This window comes from Spermophilus citellus, assembly GCF_964194105.1.
Source record: "Spermophilus citellus genome assembly, chromosome: 5".
NCBI classification, from domain to species: domain Eukaryota; kingdom Metazoa; phylum Chordata; class Mammalia; order Rodentia; family Sciuridae; genus Spermophilus; species Spermophilus citellus.
In genome coordinates, this window is record NC_138186.1 from 72,725,709 (window position 1) to 72,750,275 (window position 24,567).

General features: G+C 34.4%; 1 protein-coding gene across 4 annotated transcripts in view; it reads left to right on the forward strand.

Annotated features, from left to right (window-relative positions):
• The window catches only part of PRIM2 (DNA primase subunit 2), a 321,229-nt gene that overhangs the window by 208,663 nt on the left and 87,999 nt on the right, over nucleotides 1-24,567 (forward strand). For all 4 annotated transcript variants that reach the window (XM_081296592.1, XM_081296594.1, XM_081296593.1 and 1 more), the window contains 2 exons: nucleotides 17,786-17,858; nucleotides 20,188-20,373. In XM_081296592.1, the coding sequence (XP_081152718.1) occupies nucleotides 17,786-17,858; nucleotides 20,188-20,373 (259 nt within the window). The remainder of the gene's footprint in view (nucleotides 1-17,785; nucleotides 17,859-20,187; nucleotides 20,374-24,567) is intronic.

Here is a 24,567-nt window from a genome sequence, read left to right on the forward strand (position 1 = left end):
TTGAAGGAGCAATATAGAAAAAGTCTCAAATTATTTTACAGGACTTAGACACTCAAAGAGAATTAGTGCTATACTTTGCCAATCTGATAATTTGGGATATTGCTTAACACTATGTTATTGAGGCTTTTACAGTGATATGTTTATTTTTTTTTAAAGTAAAAGCTAGTTCTCTAGTTAAATCTTTCTGTGCATAATTTTTTACTTCAATATCTTATGGAAATATGGTCTTATATTGATTTAAAAGTAATATCCACCCATTCATTGGTGGATGCCGTTATGTGCTTGCAATAAAAATAAACATACAATCTGTTATCAAGGACTTAAGAAATGGGACCATGACTTTTGTTTGTACTTTCTAAAATATGGTAGTGGCTTATGTTGGATGCTCAGATTGGGCTAAATTTTAATCTTACTTGGGAATGTTGTCATGAACTAAGAAGAATAAAGGAAGACAAGGGGATTACGGAATGAATATAGTTGTTGCTAAGATAAGTTCAGTAGTTTCAGACATTTTAAGCTTGAAATGCCTGTGGGACATATATGGGGAATGTGTACTAAGTAGCTGAATATAAACCCACAGTTTGAGTGAGGTTGATACCCGAGAGACTTTTGCTAGTCACCATTGTATAGGTGGTTCTTAAAATCGGGACTGGTTGAGATCATTAAGGTAGAGAGTTTACACACACACACACACACACACACACACACACACACACACACACACACGAATGGCCAGGAATAGAACTCCCTGAATATCAGTGTTAAAGTAACTTGTGATGGACAGCAGTGGAGATGGGGAGATTCGAACCATTAAATAGACTGGGAAGGAATCTTTTTGTTTTCTAATTAATTAATTTTTAATCTTACATACAATAGAATCTTGAATGAAAAAGAAACACAGCAAAAGATGATAATATCAAAGATGCTAAGGAACATTTTTCAAAAAGGGGTGGTAAACACTGTTAATGCTATAGGAAAGTCAGGTCAGAACAATACTAGTTCTGTTAGGCAGCTGGGAGCCACTGGAGGCTAGCCACAAATTTTAATGACACAAGTGTGAGTCTGAGTCTTGGGAGAAGTCAAGGAATAAATGAGAAATAAGGGTATAGAGACATAAGGAATATAGGCTACTCATGGTAAAGCTTAATTCTGGTGGTGGGGGTATGGAACAAAAGAACTGTATCCTTGAGCTTCAAAGTTAAACAAAGTGTTTTATTCTTTAAGACTGGAATGCATTTACAGGTTAAGATGAGTGTATTTACAGGTTAAGGGAGAAAAGAAACTGTGGGAGTGAGAAGAAATAATTGAGGAGGCAACATTTTAGACGTTATTGTAGTAGGAGCAAGAAATCAACTGATTGGTGTTTACAAAGTACCTTCAACCCTAGATTTTTATTTCATACTCAGAAGAACCCAGTGAGGATAGTAGATGTTCATTTATCATTGTTTCTATTTTTAAAGGTTGGCAAAGGAACTTCAAGGAAGTTCTCATTAAGAAAGTCTAATTTTTCTAATGAAAAACTATACTTTCCTCTCATCAAAAGGGATGAATGCTCAGTGCAGTGGGATACCCCTGAAGTTCTGGCTACTTAGAAGCTTGAGGCAGGAGGATGGCTTGAGCCCAGGAATTCAAGACTAGCCTGGAATAGCAAGACCTGTTCTTAATTCATCCATCTGTTTTTCTTTCTTTTTACTTTTTATAAGATGTTGCTATTTTTCAAAATTGACACCAGAAAATCTTCAATTAGAAAAAAATAAACTTCCTTAGATTTACAAAATTTCCAGAATGCTAGAAATTTTTATGAATCATCATTTCTGCTTTCCTTTAATCATGTGTCATTAGCTATATCGTCTAGTGAGCTTACATTCGCCACTGTGACTCCACTCTCATCCTCATGGTTATGTGTCCCTGGATTTTAAAGGGTGAATTAATCATTGTACTGATGCATTTTTATGAGCTCAGATATGCTCTTGTGAATATAGATTTTTTTTGTAAATAAGTACTTTTACTACCCTAATGATGGTACCCAGGAGATAAAATATATAAAATTGAATTAGGCTAGCAAGGGTGTATGTTCAAGATTGTTATTTTTATTTATCTCACTGATAAATGTAAAGTATAAAGAGATGAGACTAGAGAGGAAATCTTGCAGCCCATATTCTACATGTGATAACTTTGATTTTGTAATCAAGATTTTTTTTTTTTAAAAACAGTGCCTCCCTTCATAGTATTTTTCTTTCTCCTTTATTCCTCCACTTCAAGATATGGAGTGAGGGACTGCATATTATAGATCACTTTAATAGTTGCTCTTATTTAGCTTTTGGTCCTTAGAGTGTCTAATTTTAAAAATGTGTCAGTGACACTATTTCTTCTAATTTTATCAGCGTCCTTCACCCCAACAGTGAATTAGAAATCAAAGATAAAATATGATAACAAAGAGAATTACTGAATGCATAGGACTGTTTCTCATGGCTTAATTTATAGTGCATCCTGAATTTGTAAGCAGATGCTTATATTGACCTTTCTTTTAAAAATCATTTAAAACAAGGCATTGCCCTTAATTTAGTATTACCACAGACTACTTTTATATAAGATGCTTTTTTCCTAATGAGGTCCATTTGCTTAATATTGATGTATTTCTGTTTATTCCATTTAAGAATATGCTGTCACAAATTTTATGAGACATGCAACTTCTGTAAGAAAGCTTTTCCTAGTAACCATAGTGGTACAGGGAAGTGTTTTCTTTTTGAATTGGCTCTCGTTTTTAAATAAAAAATTGTATGGGCATTCATATGTCTATGTGGCAAATATAAAAATAAGTGCTAGAAAATGCTTTAGTAGATTGGGGCTTCCACCAATGAGAGCTGACATGAAAGCCTCATTAATGTGGGGCACATGCTTGAGTTGTTTGATAGCTCTTTCTCATCACCAGTTTCTGGCAGTGCCTTGAACTCTTTCCTACATGCAGTAACACAAGCTTTAGGTCACTGATTATTAAGGTTTTCCAGCTACCATGTAAGATATTAATAAGGGAAAATAGTCTTCTAATTTATTTTGAATTATGTTTTCCACATCTGAATGATGTTCAGGTATTCTTTTTTAAATTTTTTTTTTTTTTTTAGTTTTAAGTGGATACAATATCTTTACTTTACATTTATGTTGTGCTAAGGATTGAACTCAGTGCCTCAAGCGTGCTAGGCCAGCACTCTACCACTGAGCCACAATCCCAGCCCCCTATATTTATGTATTCTTAGAGATTTGCCAAGAGTTGGCATTGTGCTAGAATCGGACCATTGTGTTAAGAACCCTATAATAGATATGATTATAAAGGAACTAGTAGATGCAGTCCCTTAACAAAAGAAGTTTATATTTTCAAAGGGTTAGAACCCAAATTTATGAACATGAACACACGCCCCTGTACTCCTACCTAGGACTACACTGGAAAAGTTGCTGCAGCTTAATCAAACAGAATAAATGTGTAAAGTCTTGTGAGCAGCGTCAGTTTCTGCATATGGATTAGATTACAAATTTAGTGCAATTTAATGTTTTTGATAAAATAGTCAATATATTAAAATTTGGAGGGAAACACATTCTATTTCCTTAATACAACCACCAGTTATTCTTTGGTTATTTCTATGCACATTTGTATGTAATTTTAATTTAAAGAGGTTAAAAGTTTTTAACAGTTCTTTCACTTAATATAACTAAGTGATAAAGTAGACAATTTTCGTGACTCTAAGCATTTTACATTACTTAAGCATATTACACAGGTAATATTGGGATGAGTTAGCTGTATCTATTTTTACTTAGCCATCCCCATTTTATTGGATACTTGGGCTCCTCTGCCCACTGAATAAACCTATAAAGAACAATTATGTTACCTGTTTTTATCAGACCAGGAGAAGCCTACTGGCGAGCACAAATGCTGTTATGACTTTGTGACGAAGGGATTGCAGAATAAATGTTTTCCAGCAGATGGAGATATGAACAAAGAACAGCAAACTAGGTGGCATATCTTTGAAGATATAGGAGCATTCTTTAGTCAAAGTTGTCAGATTGCCTAGATGAAAATGGGTTAATGAGCTTAACAAGAGAACCACTCTCTTAAAAAAGATGGAATTCAGAAAGTTTAAACTCAACTTTACTAGTGTTTAGATAGAACCTTTATAGCCATCTTACCAACACTTAAGAACTTGTGTGATTTTTTTTTTTAATTTCTAAAGTGTCCGTGTCTGTAAGTATAATAAATACATGTGTGTATTTAGAAATGACACTAGGATTTTTGATGTGACTAAAATAAAACCTGGTAAGTTATTAGTTTTTGAATATAGCTGTAACTTTACAAGAAATTTAGAGGATTAAAGTCTAAGTTGGAAAACTGGCATGGGTTTCAGCCAAAGTATCTGAGGGCTATGTTCCTTACTAGAGGCCCTGGAGAATTATATTTCCAAGCTTATTTATGTTTTTGGCCAAATTTAGTTCCTTGCAGTAGTGGCACAGAGGTTCCTTTCTTTGCTTCTGGAGACTGCCCATATTCCTTCTCCTCAAGCCCATATTCCATGAGCTCCTCAAGGCCTTTGTTGTCCTTGTTTTGGGATTCCACCTCAGAATCTTCTCATGCTTTAAGTCTAACTTATTTTGCTATATCCCTTTGCCCCCAACCTGAGTGTTTTCTGCTTTCATAGGCCTTTGTGATCATATCAGCCTGCCGAATATCTGGGATAATCTCTTCATCTCAATACCTTGACCCTTAATTATTCCTGCATAAGCCTTTTCTCCGTCTAATCCAATGCATTTATGGGTTCCAGGGAAATATGGACATATTTGGAGCATCTTTGATCTAGTCTATTATAGTGAGGGTTTTTTTTTTTTCTTCTTTTTGGTGGGGGTTGGGTAAGGATGGGGAGTGAAAAAGTTTCTTGTATCACTTTTGATCAGTTTAACAAGTAATTTTTCACTCTTAATTTAGGCAGAATAATGAATTTTCTTAGGTTTTTGTAGTTAGGTTAAATTAATATTAATGTCTTAAAATTGAGAAATGGGTTAAAATGATTTTTTATAGAAATAGAAACAAGTTACTCATTTGCTTTTTAATAATATAGAAGATAGAAAAATCTTTCCTGTCTCAATTGATTACTTAGTCAAGGCAAATACAAACTGTAAGTAAATGACTCTGTGAAGGAGTTGTACATAGCGGCTGTGACTTAAAGTCATTAGAACAAATCATGACTGTTATATTGTGACCCTTTGGGAACACACAGTATCATGGAAATGACAAATCTTTGAATGTCACAGTAGTCTTGCAACTAATCTCCAACTAGACATTTTAAATTTCTCTTAGTCCTGTGACTTCAGAGTTTGTTAGGAATTTCTGGGTTGTCGATGATTTTAAAACATTGACTCCTCCCTCATTAAATAATAGGGAAAATTAGTTGTTTTACACTGTTAGTCATAAAGTACTAACCACAAAATGATAACGTTGTTATGGGGAATAACTCTCTTAAGACCTGAGAAAGCACTATGGCAGTTACTGTAATATATTTGCAACAACCAAGTAACTTGTTAAGTGCCTGCAATTGAACTTTCTGTGGAGATGGGAGTGTTGTATACCTGTGCTGTTTAATACAGTAGCCAATAGCCACATACAGCTATTGAATGAATGAAATATGGCGCATACAACTGAAGGACTGAATTTTAAATCTTATTTAGTTTTAATTAAAATTTAAATTTCAATAGCCAGTTATAGCTAATGATTATTGTATTGGACAGCATAGTTTCATGTAATATTTAAAATTTTGCTAAATCATGGAGTTTTTTTTAATATCAAAAATTTGGGGCTCAGAGCTCCAAATCTGAGGTGGCCATGGAGCAGCTGTCTCTTCAAGTTGTTATAACATGCTGTGGCTACATAGGATCACGAGGCTCCTAAACCAGGGTGGTTTTCAACCTTATATGGATTTTGCCTCTTTGCATTTGAGCTATGTGCACTTATGCAGGACTGTAACAAAGACTCCACAGAGGAGGAATACTTAAAGCTGCCCAACTAGTAAGCTGATTCTGTCCAGAATCTTTCTGATTGGACTGTTGCCACATGTGGTCCGGTATTCATGTGCATGTAAATGTTGAGTAAACCTGAGAACTCCCTCTAGCATTGCAGAACCAATTAACCTGCATTCACTCAGTGAAAACAGAATTCAATAAAATGGGCTGAGATAAAACAGACTACCAAGCCTCACCTAAGGTGTAATGCCCTCTCAGTTGTTTCTAATTGTTATTTAGAAAGTAGTGCTTGGAAAGATAATACAAGTTAAATAAAGTCTATTTTTAAAAGTGCTACCTTAGTTTTTGATTTATTGCATACATTCAGTCTAATGGAGGACACTAGGAACAGTTATCAAATATGTATAGTAGTCTATTTCCTCAGATCTTATTGAGGTGAGCTCCTAATCATCCAGTGTGAAATCACTTCCCAAATGTTTTATTTCACTATATTTTCTAAGTAGCAACATCAGTAGTTACATGATCATTTTTATATATTCATTTGTTTATTTGCTTAGTTTTCTTTCTTGGAGTTTATATTCTATTTGTCCATCTTGTTTACCACTGTCTCCCCATTAATTATAAAAATGGCTGGAATAACAAGGTCTTAACATTTGACTGGATGGATGAATGAATAATAGAAAACACCTTTAGGCTTTAAAAATTTGCCATTTATTTAGTGTCTTTAAACTGCTAAGTGTTGAGACTAAATACAGTGCTAATTTGGACAAACAGTTGATGAATTTTCTGATATTTCCAAGGGCAAGCTCAAAGAAAAACTCTTAACCTTTGCAGAAATTCAATGTTGGTTTTGTATTTAGTTTGGGGACTTGGGACCCTTTTTCATGGAATCGGGAATAATTGTGGAGGACAGAGTGGAATTTTTATTCCTCTGTGACCTTAGAAGGACACTTTCTTTTTTCCTTCCCAATGATGTACTCAAATGGTGAAGACTTTTATTTAAAAACAAAAGCAAAACTATTAGAGACTTTGCTGTTTTGATCTATGAAACAAAAACCTTAAATATCATGAGGCCTCAGCATATGAGGCTTGCCTATAAGACTTTGGAGGTATGTGAAGAAAGTATATAATGTGAATTCTGGACTATGACTTTTAGTAATGATGCTCATTGCTTGCTCGTAGTCCCTTCCTACATCAACCAACCACCTCTACCACCAACAAAAAGCCCAAACTCCCAAACATGCAAGTCCCTAGTGCTCTACTATTTGGAGGGAACTGACATGAGGGGATAATGCTAGAATGCCATAAAGCTAATAGCTATTCTCAGAAGCTTTGCACACCCTGCAAATTATTTGTGGGAAGTATTTTCAGTATATACACTAAGAATATAGAGTAAAGAAATAGAAGGAATTTCCTCATGAAAATAGAGATTTGTTGGTGGACTTAAATGTATAAATTGAAAATACCTATGTATGGCTGTAGTTTGAATACAAACTATAGGAGTGTATGTATTTTACTTTGTAATCAATTTTATAGAGGCTTACTTTACATACAGGGAAATCCATCTCAAGCACACCTTTCAAAGACTTTTGATAAATGTAAGGTTCAAATATTTTTGATACAGAAACATGAGATGCACCATTCGTTCTATTTTGTTCATTAGATTGTTGTGGCTATAAATTGGAATAAATTGAAAAATATGGATCACATGGGGGAAGATGAGACCAACCTAAAATAAAGTAGCAGTTATACCATTTATAGTTTTTACCTAATATGGAAATCCATATGGTCATGATTTTTATTGGATATGTGAGCCTCTTGGAATCACAATTTCTCCCAGTTATACAGAAATATAGATTATTGCATACTGTCTGGGAGTTTTCTGGGGAGATTTAAAAAAGCAAAATTGAGTAAAATTCATGCTTGTGGAAAAATAATTTACATTCAATTTAAAGCAGAATTTTATTGATTGTGTTCTCATTTGGAATAACTGCAGGGAAAAATCACCTGGACTAACACAAGTTAGGTACCACTTACTAGACTTAACTGTAAAAAGAAACTCATTTCAATTTCAGTGGTGACGGCTGTTGAGTGAATTTTCCTGTGATATCTTTCACCACAGGAAATGATATATTGTAGTTTTGGATTCCATGATTTCCTGCCCAACCAAAAAATCCAAACTGCAGGGATTGTGCATTCTGAATGTCTGAATGGCCTAGTTTATGTGGACAGAGTATTTTTTTTTAATGTCCAAGATGGTTAAAACTGATTGTACATCGTCCACATAGATCATTTTTACAGAGCCTTTGTTTTCCTCTTCTTGAAATTGTTTTTCCATTTGTGCCATGATTACACCTGGCTTTATTTGAAGAGGTTATATTGGAACTTGGTATGTTTTTAAAGTATGATGTAGGAGATTGCAGTTTATTTTGAAAGGTGTCTTAGCTAATTTTAATGGTCCAAATAAATGTGTTTCTTTGATGCAGAAATCAGTTTTGATTACCTGAGCTGCTTTCTCTACTGCTTTGTTTTATACTCCTTTAAAAAATATGATAAACTATAGCCTTCCAGATAGAAAAGAATAAATGTTAACTTTTTAGATTCAAGAGTACTGGGAAATGCTTGACAAAGAAAGGAAATGTGTTTTGTATGTTATTGTTTTATAAGCCTCTGAATCTCTGTTGGTGGGGAGGGAAGGCATAGAGGCACCTCTCCAGGATGAGAGAGGAATTTTTTTGCTGTGGCTTAGGATCTTGCTATAATCCATATTTGCATCCCACCTTGCTTGACTTCTGAATATGAGAAGGGACAGGTGCAATTAGATGTTGAAGTGAACAAAGCAGCCCCAAAATGTTCCAATAGGAAAGTTTCACAGCTCCCTCCCAGCCCCCACAAGAAAACATTTAGGTTACCTCCAAACTAATGAGAATTCAAGATTACATCCCTATTGATATAAATGGCCAGGTATAGCTAAGTTTAAATACCTTTTTTTCCCCAGTAAAATGTTGTGTAAACAAACATATTTGTAGTAGGCTTGAAGTGCTCCCTGTAAGGGCCTGTGCCAGTTTTTATCTGCTCATGGCTGGCAGAGATTGATCTTAATTTGGCAAACAGGAGTCAGGGTAAGGATAGTTGACTGCTCTGTGATATACCCTGTCCTTCAGAGAATCATTTGATTGTCTCATGTCATTATATCCTCGTTGTACAACAGTGCTGTCCAGTGGAAACATGAAAGCAATCGGTGTGAGTCACATGTGTAACTTTAAATTACCTGAGTGAAATTATTTTTTATACCACATCTTATTGAACTCGTATCAAAATATCATTTTAATATGTAATTTATGATTTTTGTATATAGTGGTGCTGAGGATTGAACCCAGGGCCTCACATGTGCAAGGCAGAGCATTCTGCTGCTGAGACCTCGATATGACCATCTACTAATGAAGTACTTTACAATTATTTTTCATAGTAAACCATATGTTATGCTTATTGAACATCTCAATTCAGACTAAGGTACATTTCTAGTGCTCAATAGTCACATTTGACTAGTGGATTCTATAACAGTGCAGATCTACAAAATTGAATCTCACTTAAATCTCTCACACAATGTTGAATTTTTGCACTTGGGAAACTTCCGACAGGTGTAAGTGTAGACTATAATGATATAGTCACAAAAATCTTTCAGATATCAGGTTATTCCAAGTACAATGTATGTCCTCCTACTTCAAGTTTAAATATTTTATGATAGTATTAAGAAAGTTTATAAATTATATTTTTCTGGAATTTATGGGAAGAAGTTGGTGAATATTAATAGAGAAAAGCAATAAAAATGTGTTTAAGTATAATAAATTTAGGCATTGATGATGATTACAATTATAATTTGAGTGAAAAATATAGTGATATACTCTATAGACATCTTAATTTGATTTTTCACAACAGCCATTTGATGGTGGTGTAATCTCTTTTATAATCCCTATTTACCAGTGATTAAAAGAGTCATACAGATAGTGCATGCAAGCTCAGGACTATTGGTTTCTGGAACCTATACTCTTAATCATTCTTCTTTGTTACTGCCATGTTCATTTATGCCTCCATGATTGTCTTGGACAAACTGAAGTTGAAGAAGTTATACGTGAATTGTAGCTAATTCCTAAACCGTGGCAGCGATTCCCCTACTTCTGTTTACTCCCTCAAGTTTTCATCGGTAGTCTGAAAAGGAGAAAATGATTGGAGATGTAATCACCCTTGAAAAGCTGACTTTTGCCCTCTCATTTTGTCAGTTATGCCTTGTGGCATTTATGTCACAGTAGTGGAGCTTGTGAATACCACTCTTGGAGCTGAGGTGTGATGATCCATCTTCTGTTAACGATCAGTGAGTGCCTCAGCATGAAAAGATTATTTTTTTTTTTCTTAACCAGCTAATCTTGCCGTGAGACCCACAAATCCACTTTCGTATAATTTCTGCTTTTTGTTTTCAACTCTTGGTTTCAACACTCAAAAACAATTCCCTGTTGAGTGCTTCAGTGCCCATATTGATATTCGTGGTGCATTGAACAGGACTTAAATTTTTGCTGTTTCTAAAAGGTCCTGGAGTAGGTCTGCCTTTCACTTAGGATTTACAGATCAGATGTGTGCAGATATCTGTTTCAGATTTATCTTTTTATATATCCACAGTATTTTTATTCTGTAAATTAGACATTTGTCTGAAAGTGTTGTAGGAAACCTCTGGTTCAGTGTGCATGTGATGAATTGTGCCTTCCTGTTTGAATCATCCCTCAAACCCAGCATTCCTCAATATTGGATTGCTATAATCAGACTAAAAATAGATTTTTGTAAATTTGTTTACATAAATAGGTTTTGGATATTTTGGATGTCTTACCTTTTTCCTTTAACAATTTTAATAATTTGAAGTTCAACTTTACAATATTTTGTTTAACTGTGTTTTTAAGCTATCAATATAGCTGTGCTTACCTCTTACTGGTAAACAAGACGATAAGGGAGGAACAACTCCCTCAGGTGTGACTGAGTTAATTAAGTTATATGTAAGTTTATTGAACAAATGTGCAGTAAAACTGGTTTTATATCATAGATTAGGTATTTTATGACCATCACTTCAAAACAAAACCAAAAAATAGGAACAAATATTGAATTACTTCTAAGCAAAGAGTTTGTTATTAATCATTGCAAAATTCTGTTTTCTTAAAAATACTATTATGCATACTTTAGTATTTACAACTTGATATAGCTTCACTTTTTCACTAAAACGGACTTAGCACTAAGTTATTACAAAAGGAAATAGGATGAAAGTTTCTTTCTTATTTTAATGGTTTTTGTTTACAGACCGGCATCTCCCTGCCTACCTAGTTTCCCACCTACCTAATCTGTTATTTTCTGCCCCTTGCCTTTCTTGTCTTTTTGTCTTAACTAACCCCTTCATCTGTACACTATGATTTAGAAATTTTCTTGGCTTTGCTTATCTTTTTGCCCATCTATCTACCAAATGCTAACTCTTCAGATCTTGAGAAAAATAGACCTTTTTATTTTTCCAAAATGCCATCTCCTTATCACATGCTTCCTTTAATACTCAACTTTCATAAAATCAAATTTCATACTTTTATGAACTTGGCCAAATTTCAGAATGTTTTAATGGATACAGAATTCTTAAGCTAAAATACTAAAACACTAGACATTTTAGGGGTTTTTGTTGTTGTTGGTATTGGGGATTGAGCTCAGGGGCACTCAACTGCTGGGTCACATCTCCAGCCCTATTTTGTATTTTATTTAGAGACAGGGTCTCACTGAGTTGCAAAGCACCTCGACATTGCTGAGGCTGCCTTTGAATTTGCTATCCTCCTGTCTCAGCCTCCTGAGCCACTGGGATTACAGGTGTGCACTGTGGTGCCTGGCCACATTTGAGTTTTTTTGCACTCATGATATACTACTTTGCAGTCTGAAACTTAACATGATTTTCTGACTGCCATCTCTAATTCTTCTACCTTACTCCCCTATCCTTCAGTTCCTCTGATTATCATCTTTCCTTCTAGCCTTCTGTGCCAGTCTTCCACATCACCTTGCTCTTTTGACTTAACATGCTTCTCTATTCGGCCTAGACTGGTTGTCAGTCATTGAAGTAACATTCTAAAAATATTCTAGAATCCTGTATGTAGTCTGTAAAGCTAACTCTGTATTCAGTGTCGTTTTATTGCTCAAAACCCTTTGATGCTTCACATTGCCTCTGTTCTCCTTCCATCCTTCATTTGAAAGAGATTTCCCTGTGGATTTTGTAACAATTGTTTTGAGCATTATTGTACTCCATGGATCCTTTATTAATTGGAACTTTCCTTGGTCAAAATGGTGCTTCATGAGTATGTGTTGAGAGATCTAGGACTCTTGACACTGTTTTGTTGTTTGAATTAGAATGTGTTACGTCCAGATAAGGACAACTAGGGTGTGTGTGTGTGTGTGTGTGTGTTGGGGGAGACTGTTAAGGAGAGTGACAATCTAGTGGCATTGAAAATAAAAGCTTATTCTGGGTTTTATAGTTGGTTCTGTTTGGGCAGTGAAGGTGTTTATTTTGCAGGTACAATGCAATAAGTGTTACATTTTAGCAAAACTATGCCATATCCTTTTACAACCTAGTGTCTTCAGATAGTATTCTTATATAATTGAATAGTCACTGAACCACATCTTTATTGTTTTCACTACTTTTCTATAACTACTTTTCTATAACTAAACTGACATTTCACCCTTAATGCGTTTTACCCAAATTCTAGCAAATAAAAGATCAATCATGCATAGAAATTGCAAGTAAATCCATGCAGTTCCTAATCCCTTACCACCCGTATTTATGAATGAAACAAGTTAGTGTGTAGATTGGCTTGCCTTTTTCCTTTTATACTTGTGGCAAATTAGCGGCTAAACTGAGAATTATGGAGATCCAATCCTGATTTTTCAAGATTCTCTGATTAGCTAATCAAACATTCCTCTATATATTTGGTAAAATAGTGATTATGCCTATAATTTGAATTTTTTTGACCCATAAAATGGTTTTTAGTGCATTAAAAATATTATTAAAATATGTATTAAAAACATTTGTGATATATCTTGCTTTATTCTTTTATGAAATACTAGTAGTAGAAAAACTTTTATGCATATTAAAATCCCCAATGTTAAAAAAAACTGCAATTATTTTAAATGGACTGAAAACAATATTTTCTGCTGAGTTTGCATGTTGGTATCTAGTTAAGATTTTTTTGTTGTTAACCATTCATTAATGTAGCATCTGTGTTCATTTGAAAGCATGTTATATAAAGCTGACAGGTCTGAATGTAGCAGAGATGTGTCTCGCTTTTCTTGGTGACCTGTTATAAGTTTGCTTTAGAAACACCCCTTGGCACCTCCAAACAAAAGCCAAAGGTCCAATTTGATTAGGTAACATAAATTGTTAAGGATTTTTAATTCTTTTATAGCAACATTATTCTCTTTTCTTCTGATTTTTGAGCTTCTGTGAATATTATAGGAAGAACAATTCTCCTGGAGACAGCTTATGACTTCACATATTTATTTCAATTTATATTGACATTTTAAATATAGCTAAATGGGTTTTATTCCGTAGAAAGTGAAATGGTATCTTAAGAGCACTCAAGTTATTCAGCTAGAACTTCTGTGTTATTCTTACTCCTCTATCTCTTCCAACAAGTTGTATCCATTCCTTTCCAGAAAAATCTGAAGGTATCTGTTGCTACTACTTTACTTGAGGCTCTTAACTTTCCTTGCCTAATATTATTAAAATTATTCTTCTAATTAATTTTCCTTGCTCATTCCTCTCCTTTTTAGTCATTCTCCCATAATGTTTTCTTTCTCAAATGTAAATTCTTTGTCAGCTCTCACCTCAAATATCTTCATGGTTTCTCATTGTCTATAGAGAACATGGGGCACAATGCTTCTCATGACCTTTATGTATTTTATGTTGTCTCCAACAACCTCAAACCTTTAAGCTACATCTTATCATTACTAGTTAATAAATATCACAGCTCTTTAATACATATTTTAGCTATTAACTCCCTAATCAAGACATAAATAAGTCATTTTGGTAATAAATGAGAAATCCCATTCTGAATTCAAACATTTTATACTCTTAGGCAGGCAAATGTGTATCTTTTTTAAATATCTCTTCTCTTTAGTGTATTGCATTAATCTGAGACGAGAACAGCTTCCTTCTGGGATAGCAATGATTTGGCTCCCTTTACACAATAAATATAAGCATGATAGTACATCATTTTAACATTACAGGGAGTTTTTGTATTTGTTAACCTATTTGCTCTGAATAATTCTGTTAGACCATTGTAAACATCACCTTCAGTTTATAGACTAAAGAGCTGAGGCTTTAAGGTGTCAATGGCATGGCCTAATATCTCCCAGCTCGGTGATGGCTGCTCTATAGGATCATGCAGCCTCCCTTACATCCCATTATTTATGTACTTACTGGTGAAGACTACAATTGCTCTGTGTACTAGAAAATTCTTTACCAATTTTAATTAGCACTTCAAATAATTTCATTTCATTTGCTTTCCCCAATGCACTTTTTGTTAGGTAGATAGGTCTGGTTTTTTTTTTTTTTCCTTTCCCCCCTTTTTTGGCCATACTGGGGATTGTACTAGCTTTGTACAAGCTTGGTAAGCATTCTGTCACTGAGCTATACCACCACCATGCCCCCTGCCCCCTTTTAAATATATTTTTTAGTTGTAGATGGATACAATACCTTTGTTTTATTTATTTATTATGTGGTGCTGAGGATCGAGCCCAGTACCTCACCCGTGCGAGGCAAGTGCTGTACCACTGAGCCACAAACCCAGACCCATCAGCACCCCTTTTTAAGCTTTATTTTGGACAGGTTTTACAAAATTATCCAGGCTGGCCTTGAATTTACAATCCTCCTGTCTCAGCCAGGATCCTGAGTAGCTGGGATTATATGCATGCTACATCCTGGAATGCCTGACATTATTAATGCCATTTTACAAATAAGGATAATGCAGATCAGAATGACTGAGTGACTTGTCCTCATTTGTGTAACAAAAACAAGAACAGGCCTTCAAATTCCTTGCTTACTGCTATTTTTATTGTCCTATATTGCTTCTTTGCTCTACTGTAAAATACATTGGAAGGTGAAGTTCATTTTTATTCTTGGGATTCCACTGAAATAATTTTCTGGTTATGCTCTGTATTAAAATGTAAAATTAAAGTTAAATGACAGCTATTGGTTTAACTTAGTATGAGTTTTGTATCTTTGTGCTACTCTAATTAATGGAATAAATCAAATCAAATGATACATTAGTTGACAGAAACTTGTTACTCAAGGGAGAAATAATACAAGAGACAGATATGTTTCAGAACATGAAATTGCAAAGAATAATTTTTTGTTCAATGTGTTCAACCTCTGTAGGTTTCTTAGTTGGAAGAGATTTCTTTAACAAAAGACAGATTAGCAAGAGAAAAACAAGTTTATTAACATTTATATTTCATATGTACATGGGAGATATCCAGGGAATGAATAGTTTTCAGAGAGGTGGCTTTGAATTCCAGCTTTTATAGTATCTTCAACAAAGGGCAGTGCATTTTTAGAGAAATGGCAAGACAAAGGAAAAGGACCTTGAGTCTCAGAGGGTGATGACATGTAAGAAGGCAGATAGGGTAGTTAGTAAAGTTTGTTCATGTAGATTCCTTTGGGACCATTTCTAGATAAGGGTCTGAAGTTGTCTTCAGTGTTTTAACTTTTGTTGTCCCTGATAGATGAGGGTCAGGACAACTTTTTTCTATGTAATTCTATGTCTTGTTCTTAGAATGGGAGAGATCTTTCCTAAATCTGTTTTTTCTTAAATTGCTTTCATTTTCATCTATCCTTTATATTTTGGGGCTGTATATTCTGGTTTCCCTCATTCTGCTCTCAGTAAGTCTCAGGCCCTTCTTAGCTCATGGAAGGAGGACAATGGGAAGTCCCCTAGCAAGTTGCTGCAGCATCCCAACACTGCTGTAGTTTGCTTTATAATTCATACCCATTGTTTCATCAGTAAAATTGTAGAAAATGGCTTTTATCTAGAGCATCATGAGTCGGTAGGTGGTTCAGCAGGAAGAATCTGTACTGAGCAGGTAGAGAGCCTGTCATTCTTTATAATCCTAATGATACTTTGTGGGTAGTGGTGACAGAGATTGTGGGTCTCACCTCATGGCTGTGGCAGACCTGGTGCCTAGGAAAGTTTCTGTGCATGGGCATAGGATGCCTAGCTGATATGGCAAAGCCCTGCCTGAGGAGGCTCTGTGCAAGAGGCTTATAAGCTTCAACTTGATCTCAGTCACATTGCTCCCAGGGATAGAGGAATTCTCATGCTAGACAACCTCAGTGTTTCACCAGCTCTGCTACTCCTGAGCCTTCCCGCTTATCAGTAACTTTAAACACTGGACCTCCTTAAGCAGTACAGAAAGCTCCTAACATTGCACATTACAACTGTAGAAAAGCTGCATAGATATTTCTAGTTCTGAAACTCTCTTGAGTATAAAGAATAATACTTGCATATTCTTTAACCTGATAATGAGACATATATAAGTAAAAATTGCTGGTGTAACTGTTTAGATCTGCTTCTCCATTAGAGATTAACACTCCATCTGATCCCAACCATATATCTTCACAATCTACATGTGTGAGTCTTTTCTATTCCCCCTTCTGTCCTCAGCGATACTGCAAGTTTGACCGTGCAGGACGTGGCAGTACTTCACTCCAGGATTTCTCTTTAGGTGTAATGTCTGCACAAACCATGGTTTGATTCTGGTTTTCTGTGTACTCTAGTAGCTTGTTTTTTGTTTGTTTTTTTTCTTTGTCACATTTGAATGTACCTGATTCTGTGTTCAGGGAGTTGGGCATGAATAGTATATTATGTCAAGGAGATGAAAAATTACAAAGGTGAAAAAAAATTACAAAGGTGGATGGCTTTAGGTAGTGTACATCAAGTTATTTTTCCTAATTCAGAACAATACTACCTTTATTTATAAGTTTAGGGAACAGGATGGTATGGCAGAGTGAGGAAATGGGGAATTAAGAGTCAAAAGGTTTAGTTTCCACTGCACTGCTAACTTAATTTCTGATCCTAACAGGTTTCTAACTCCTCAGAGCCTCCATTTCCTCACTTGCGAAATGTGAATAAAAAGCATTCTCTCAGAATGATTGTAATTATTTAGAGAATGCAGATGAAGACTTCTTGCACATAAAGAGCTATCAAAATATTATTTACTTAAAGGGCCCAACAGTTATTGCTTATTTAACAAAAATGATTTCAATGCAGACCTCCTCCGGTCAGCCCTGAAAGCAGACCTGTTGTCTCAATTCCACCGATAGGAACCTGGTATAGAGCATCTTAGTAACTCGCTCAGGGCCTGCTGTTATGTGATAAGTACTGATTTAAGTCCCAGTTTCTGTTTCGCTGTGTTACCATGTTAATAATAAGGGATAAGTAGCAGAGATTTGAACTTTAACAATTTGGGTGATTATTCTAAAAAATGAAAGTAGTGCTCTAATTGGGAATCAGGGGATCCAGACTGTCACTATATTTTTGTATTATTTTTAGATGTTAATTAAATGTGTTTTATTAAATGTCTTTAAAACACTTGACTATATTTCTGCTATGGAATATATGTAAAATGTCTTATTAGAATGAAAAATTTCCTTTGAAGTGATCAAAAGTCTTTTAAAAATCCTTTCTTAATATTTTGTTCTTTTTTTTTTTTTTTTTAAAAGTCATTCCTACACTGGTCAAGATTACAGTATGCAGGGAAACACTGGGAAGATTTCTTTAGATCAGATTGATTCGGTAAGCACCACCACATCCTTTCAAACTTACAGCTTTGTTAATGGAGGAAACCCAGATTTTTCTCAGCTTAAGATTTTTGGGCAGGAAGATGGGAAAGAATGTTCTTTCATTGATTGCTGAAAACTTTTAAAGAAAATCTCATGTCTGTGCGTATGATTTTTGTTGTTGTTGTTTTTAGTCTTTGAAAAATCAAACTTAATGAAAAAGTTGTTTAATAAAAATCTGAATCAGAATTGAAACAATTATTCCCAATTATTCCAAAAAGGAATTTTAAAAAATGATAGCTAAGTGGCATTTATGTATTAATATTTAAATACTATATACATTTAGAAAAGGAGAAATGGGAAACATTAGGTGAATAACCAGCCAGAACAAAGGATTTGTATTGGCATAGTAGTAAACTGAGCCCCTCCTCTCAGCAAAGTGCTTCCATGGCATTTGATTTATGTCCTAGTTAGAGTCTTTATTATCTAATTTTTATGAGTTTTATGAGTTTGACTTAGAATATAATTGCGGTGTCTTTTTTCTTAACCGAATTAAAGGGGAAATGATGTTTTATTCATCTTCCTCTTTTCTAAAATACTGCATAAAATATTCTGTTACATATAATCAAAAAGTGATTAGTTATTAGACTTTGAGGGGACCTTGCATGTTTATACTAAGGATGTTGAATATTCATTTTTTATTAGAACACTGCTTAAGAAAAAATAATTACTAAATAAATAGTAAAAAGGAACAAAAATGGTGATGTAAAAATGTCCTGAAAGGCTTTCCAGTGGTCCTGCCAGGGGAGGCTAAAGGTCTGAATGAACTAAATTGGGGATTAAAAAATAATAAGAAAAAATATATATATATATATATATTTTTCCCCCCCAAAGAAGAAAAGCGGGATGGTCACTAGAGGGAGCAGCAAAGTCAAATTGAGGCCTGCTTTTTCTTACAAAGTGAATTTGCTGAAGATGATGAGAGCAGTTAGAATTCAAGTCTAGGGGGGGAAGGATATTTGAGGAAGTCAGAATGCAATTTAAACCATAAGTGAAAAACTGAATTAAAAATGGACAGTGGTATTTCGTTTTGACACTGCAGTTTTTTGTAACTATTTATTTCTTTAACACATTAATTTGAATTTTCCCTTTGAGAATGATTTCTCATTTTTGTTATATTTTATATTTTATAAATTCATCTATTATCCAGTAGTTGTACTTTTGAATATTTATCTCGGGGAAATATCTTATGTTCACACAAAAACTTCTACAAGAATATTCATAACAAGTTTATTTGAAATAAAAAGCCAGAAATGACCCAACTGTTCAGTTAGTGAATAGTTAAATAAATTGTGGTACATCCATACCATGAAACACTACTTGGTTTAAAAAAAAAAAAAATTAGCCTTAACAGATAAGGTGAATCTTAAGGGGATTATGTGGAGTAAAAAAGCCCATTCTCAAACATCATGTCTTGTGTGATTCTATTTATATGATACTCTTAAAATTGTAAGATGTGGAGAACAGATTAGTGGTTGTCAAGGATTATGGAAATAGGGAAGGAGGTGGCAGAGCAGGAAAGCAGTGAGGTTGTTATAAAAGGGAAACATGAAAGATTCGGGTGGGGGTGGAACTATTCTATACCTTGGTTGTGGGGGTGGATGCATGAACACACACACATGGATAAAATTGCATAAAATTAAATACCCACACAACTGAAGTAATTTTAAGAGTAGTGGATTATATCAGTGTCAGCATTTGGGTTGAAAAAGTGAACTACAGTTTTATGATTTTATCATTGACGGAAACTGGGCACCTGCTATCTCTTTGTGTTATTTCTTATAACTGCATGCAAATCTACAGTTGTCTCCGTAAAGTTTAATTTAAAATTTTAAGAAGAAATAGGTGAAATTAATTTCTTAAAATATAGTAATTTTTATTTAACTCAATATATTCAATATTATCTTTTTATGTTTATCTTTCTGGTACTGGGGATTGAACACGGGGCATTCCACCACGAGCTACATCCTCGGCCCTTTTTAATTTTTATTTTGAGGCAGAGTCTTGCTCAGTTGCTAAGACTGGTCTCAAACTTGCAATTCTCCTTCAGCCTCCCAAGTTTCTGGGATTACAGGTGTGTGCCATTATGCCTGGTTCAAAATATTATCTGAACATATAATCAGTAAAAAACTATAAGAAAAATTTGTCTATAATCACAGTAATATACTAATACTTCCTTATGGTTTTTTATTTTATTCCAATTAGACTGAATTTACAATTACAGTAAGTATTTATGGATGACCTGGTATGTCTTCCACATAACCAAAAACTATTTTTTCTTATAGCTTTCTACCAAATCCTTCCCACCTTGTATGCGCCAGTTACATAAGGCCTTGCGGGAAAATCACCACCTTCGTCATGGTGGCCGAATGCAATATGGCCTCTTCCTGAAGGGCATTGGTTTAACACTGGAACAGGCATTGCAGTTTTGGAAGCAAGAATTTATCAGAGGAAAGATGGATCCAGATAAGGTAATTTTGAAAAAGTTAGAGTGGCAATTGAAATTTTAATTTGGTCTGAAAACTAACGGGTCTTTTTTTAAAAACTTGCTCCTTGAAATGTACTTAAATTCTGAAGTTAAATTTGTATACAATTTAGTTTATGTAAAAAGGAACTCATATATTAATATGTGCTAAACAAAAGATCGGGAAAGCTTTCATCTCATTTGTAGGTATGCCACCAGTAGTCGCTAAGAGTGAAATTGCTTGAGTTATATTTTTGTAGAAATGTTTACAGATACCTCATGAGAGACGGACACACACATTGTCTATTTGAGGATTAGAAAATATTATAAACAAATGAAGCAAAAGCAATTAATTTTTTTTCTATTATGTCATACAAAATCTTTCATAGACGATTGTTAGACAGCAATCACTGTAAACCTGAGCAACTGGTTTTAAATCCATGTGTAGTACTCAGATTCTCACTCCTACTCCTTTTTAGAAGTATTAGCTAGTAATATTTTGTTAAGAAATGTGGCTTTTTGTCCCTTTCATGCCATACACTGTGATATAAAGTAAATTTTCAGTTGTTGGTTTCTTCCTTCCTGAAAATCTGTTAGTTATAGAAAAAATATTTATCAAGTAAATTTTATAATAAACATTTTATTATGACTCTTAATAGTTTGCTAGGGTTACCATAACAAAATTCTAAAGACTGGATGGCTTGTACAACAGATATTTATTTCTTCACAATTCTGGAGTCTGGAAATTCAAACTCTAGATATTGGTAAGTTTGGTTTCTCCTGAGGCCTCCTTTTCTCCTTGACTGCAGATGTGCTGTCTTCACATTGTTGTTTCTGTGTGTGTGCGCGCGTCTCTGATGGTGATCCTGCTTCTTATAAGGACACTAGTCATATTGAATTAGGGCTACCCCCTTAATGTCTAACTTAACCTTAATTACCCCCTAAAAATTTTAGAATCTTAGAACACAATTCAATCCATAACACATCTTTATGTACTTTATTTTAAAATGTTATGAAAAGCTTCTACAATTTTTCCAGATTTATTTTAAAAACTTATCTTCATTGGTCATTATCTATGGTATCCTAAACAAGTGATTTGAGTTTTCTTTTAAAAGTTTTGGATACTATTTCTTAGACTTGTTTATTTGTTTTATTTTAAAAGTAATATTCTGATTATAGAAAACAGGTAAATTTTCTCTATATTTTTCATATTATCTCCCCATTCAGAAAAGATTGTCAACATTTTATCCTTTCTCTTCAGTTTAGGTAGCTAAGTAATGTGCTTTCTCCAGTTTTTGTCAGCTTTTTCACTGTTGTGACCAAAAGACCTGACAAGAACAATTAGAGGAGGAAGTTTATTTTGGGGCTCATGGTTTCAGAAGTCTCAGTCCCTAGACAGCTCTGTTGTACTGGGCCTGAGGTAAGGCAGGACATCATGGCAGAAGTGAGTGGTAGAGGAAGCAACTCGGGAGAAGGCACCAGGAAGCAGAGAGAGACAGAGCTCCCTCACCAGGGACGAAATATGTACCCTAAAGACACCTCCAGTGACCTACCTCCTCCAGCCGCACTCTACCTGCCTACAGTTAACACCAGTTAATCCGTATCAGTGAATTAATGCACTATGTTAAAACTCTTATAACCCATTATTTCACCTCTAAATATTCTTGCATTGTCTCACACATGAGCCTTTGGACACCTCATATGTAAACCACAATACCCCCATTTTAAAAATTGACATTGTTTTATCCTAACTTCATCATGTTGTTGAATAATCTTTGAAAATGTCATTTTAATTAGCTGTATAATATTATACCTTTGAGAAGGTAATATAGCTGAGTGGTAGAGCTCTTGCCTAGCTTGTGGGATCCTGGGTTGGACTCCCAGTACTGTGCATGTGTGCATACACACGCACAAAATAGTGTGTATATATGCACAAACATATACACACACATCTCCTTTGAAAGTGACATATTTAATCATTTAATTATTACCCTATTGTTAGACATTTGGTTGTGTCTAACTTGTCATAAGTGTTTTTGTAGCCAATATCTGGAGGAAATAAAGAATTGATTGTAGTTCTGATTATGTCCTTTGTCTGCATTCACCAGAAATAGATTACTTAATAAGGATCTATAGATTTGAAGTTTTGATGCATCATGATATAACTTAAGAATAAATTTTTTAATGTTAACTTTATTTTTTATTGGTTGTTCAAAACATTACAAAGCTCTTGACATATCATCTTTCATACATTTGATTGAAGTGGGTTATGAACAAGAATAAATTTTAAATTAGACCTTTATGTGAGTCTTGTTCTATTGCTGCCATTATAATTTAAAGTATTCTTGTATTTTTAATTAGAAATTTGATACATTAATCTGGTAAGTGCATTAGGATTCTTCAGAAAAATGGAACTCTGTGTGTGTGTGTGTGTGTGTGTGTGTGTGTGTATATATATATATATCAGAAGGAGTTGGCTTACATAATCTTGGGACAGGCCTCTTGAGTTGGCATACTGGATACCCAAATGACCCTATGGTATAATTCTAGCCTGAATCCAAAGGCCTTGCAACCAGGAGAGCCAATGATGTAGGTCCAACTTACATGCCAGCAGGTTTAGGACTCAGGAAGAGTCCATGCTTATTTCAACTCTAAAAGCAAGGGGGAATGAGCCTCCAGTTCAAGGAAGATAGCCCCAGATTTCCTCTTACAGGAGAGTTAGCCTTTGTGTTTTGTTGGGTGTTTATTCAACTGATTGGATGAGACCCATCCTTATTGGGGAGTGCAGTCTACTTTACTGCAACTATCGAGATTCATATGTTGATCCCATTCCAGTCACACCCTGACAAAATAACCTTTGAGCAAATATCTGGTACTTTACATCCTGGTCAGGTTGATAGCAAAAAATTAACCATCACAGCAGGTAAATATTTGTGAGCTGGGGAGAAAGTTAGGCAGTGGTTTTGAAGTGAAAGAAATTGAGTTAGCATTTTAACTTGGTATGTGTTGTAAACTAAGAAGAAAGTAGGGAGCAGGGAATATCAGCCCTGCCTAGCAGTGTGGACACTTGCTGTGAATACCAGGTCTGTGGCTTGGACATCTGTTTAGTGATCTGCCTTTTATCCGGGATGCCTGTATAATAGTGTTAAAGGACAGTTTTTTTTTTTTTACTACAACGTAGATTTAAAAAATGGTAAAGTTTTAGCTTTCTAGATATTATATACTAGTATAGATTTTCCTTAGCTTATTGATAATAGCAAATGTCATTTTGACTAGAATATTATAAATTAAACTTTAATTTGCTGTGACTGGTATTCTACACATCCATAAGTAAATGGTCATTTTTTTTTCTCAATTATATCTTCTGTTAAATATTTTTGCAAAAAAATATAATAAATTGAGAGATACTAAATTATAATATATTCTTCAATTTAATACTTATTAAGTGATACATATAATTAAAAATACTTTTAAGGAGCATAAAATGTTAGCATATAATCTTTTATCCCTTTGTGCTGGGGATTGAACTTGGGGGTGCTCTATCACCGAGCCACACTCTGGGCCCTTTTTAATTTTAGGGATCTCATTAAGTTGCCCACATGGCCTTGTACTAGTCCTCTTGCCTTAGCCTCCAGAATTACCTGGAATTATAGGTATGCACCACCGGCTTGTTCTTAAAGTGTTATTTATAGAGTAGAATGATATTGTAGATATGTTACATATTTTTTTTTAATAATACCCTAGTTTAAAGGTGAAAAGGAAAGTATTGTGGTAATGTGAAGTAAGAAAGTATGGTGGATCATACTGAAGATCAATCAGTTTGAGGGAAGTAAATGGCATAGGTTAGTAGACAACTAAGAACAAAAATACACAGAGAATAAGGGAAAAGTAGGCAAAATATTGTTCCTTTTTGAATTTTTGATATTTTTCTGTTTATTCACTGTGGCTTTTTTGTTAGCTGGCTTGGGCATCATTGTGGTTTTGTTATTTAAAAATCTCTGCTTTCAGACTTCTTGAATTTCCTTTCTTTGTATATTTGAATGCTGTTTTATTTGAATGCATATTTTACTAGGGGATAAGGGATTTTAGTATTAAAACATCAATAATTTCCAAGAGAACATTCTGTTATTAAAAAAAAAATCTTATAACGAACACTTGCTTTATGGTATACCTTGCTCCAAAAATATTAGTTTCATAATGC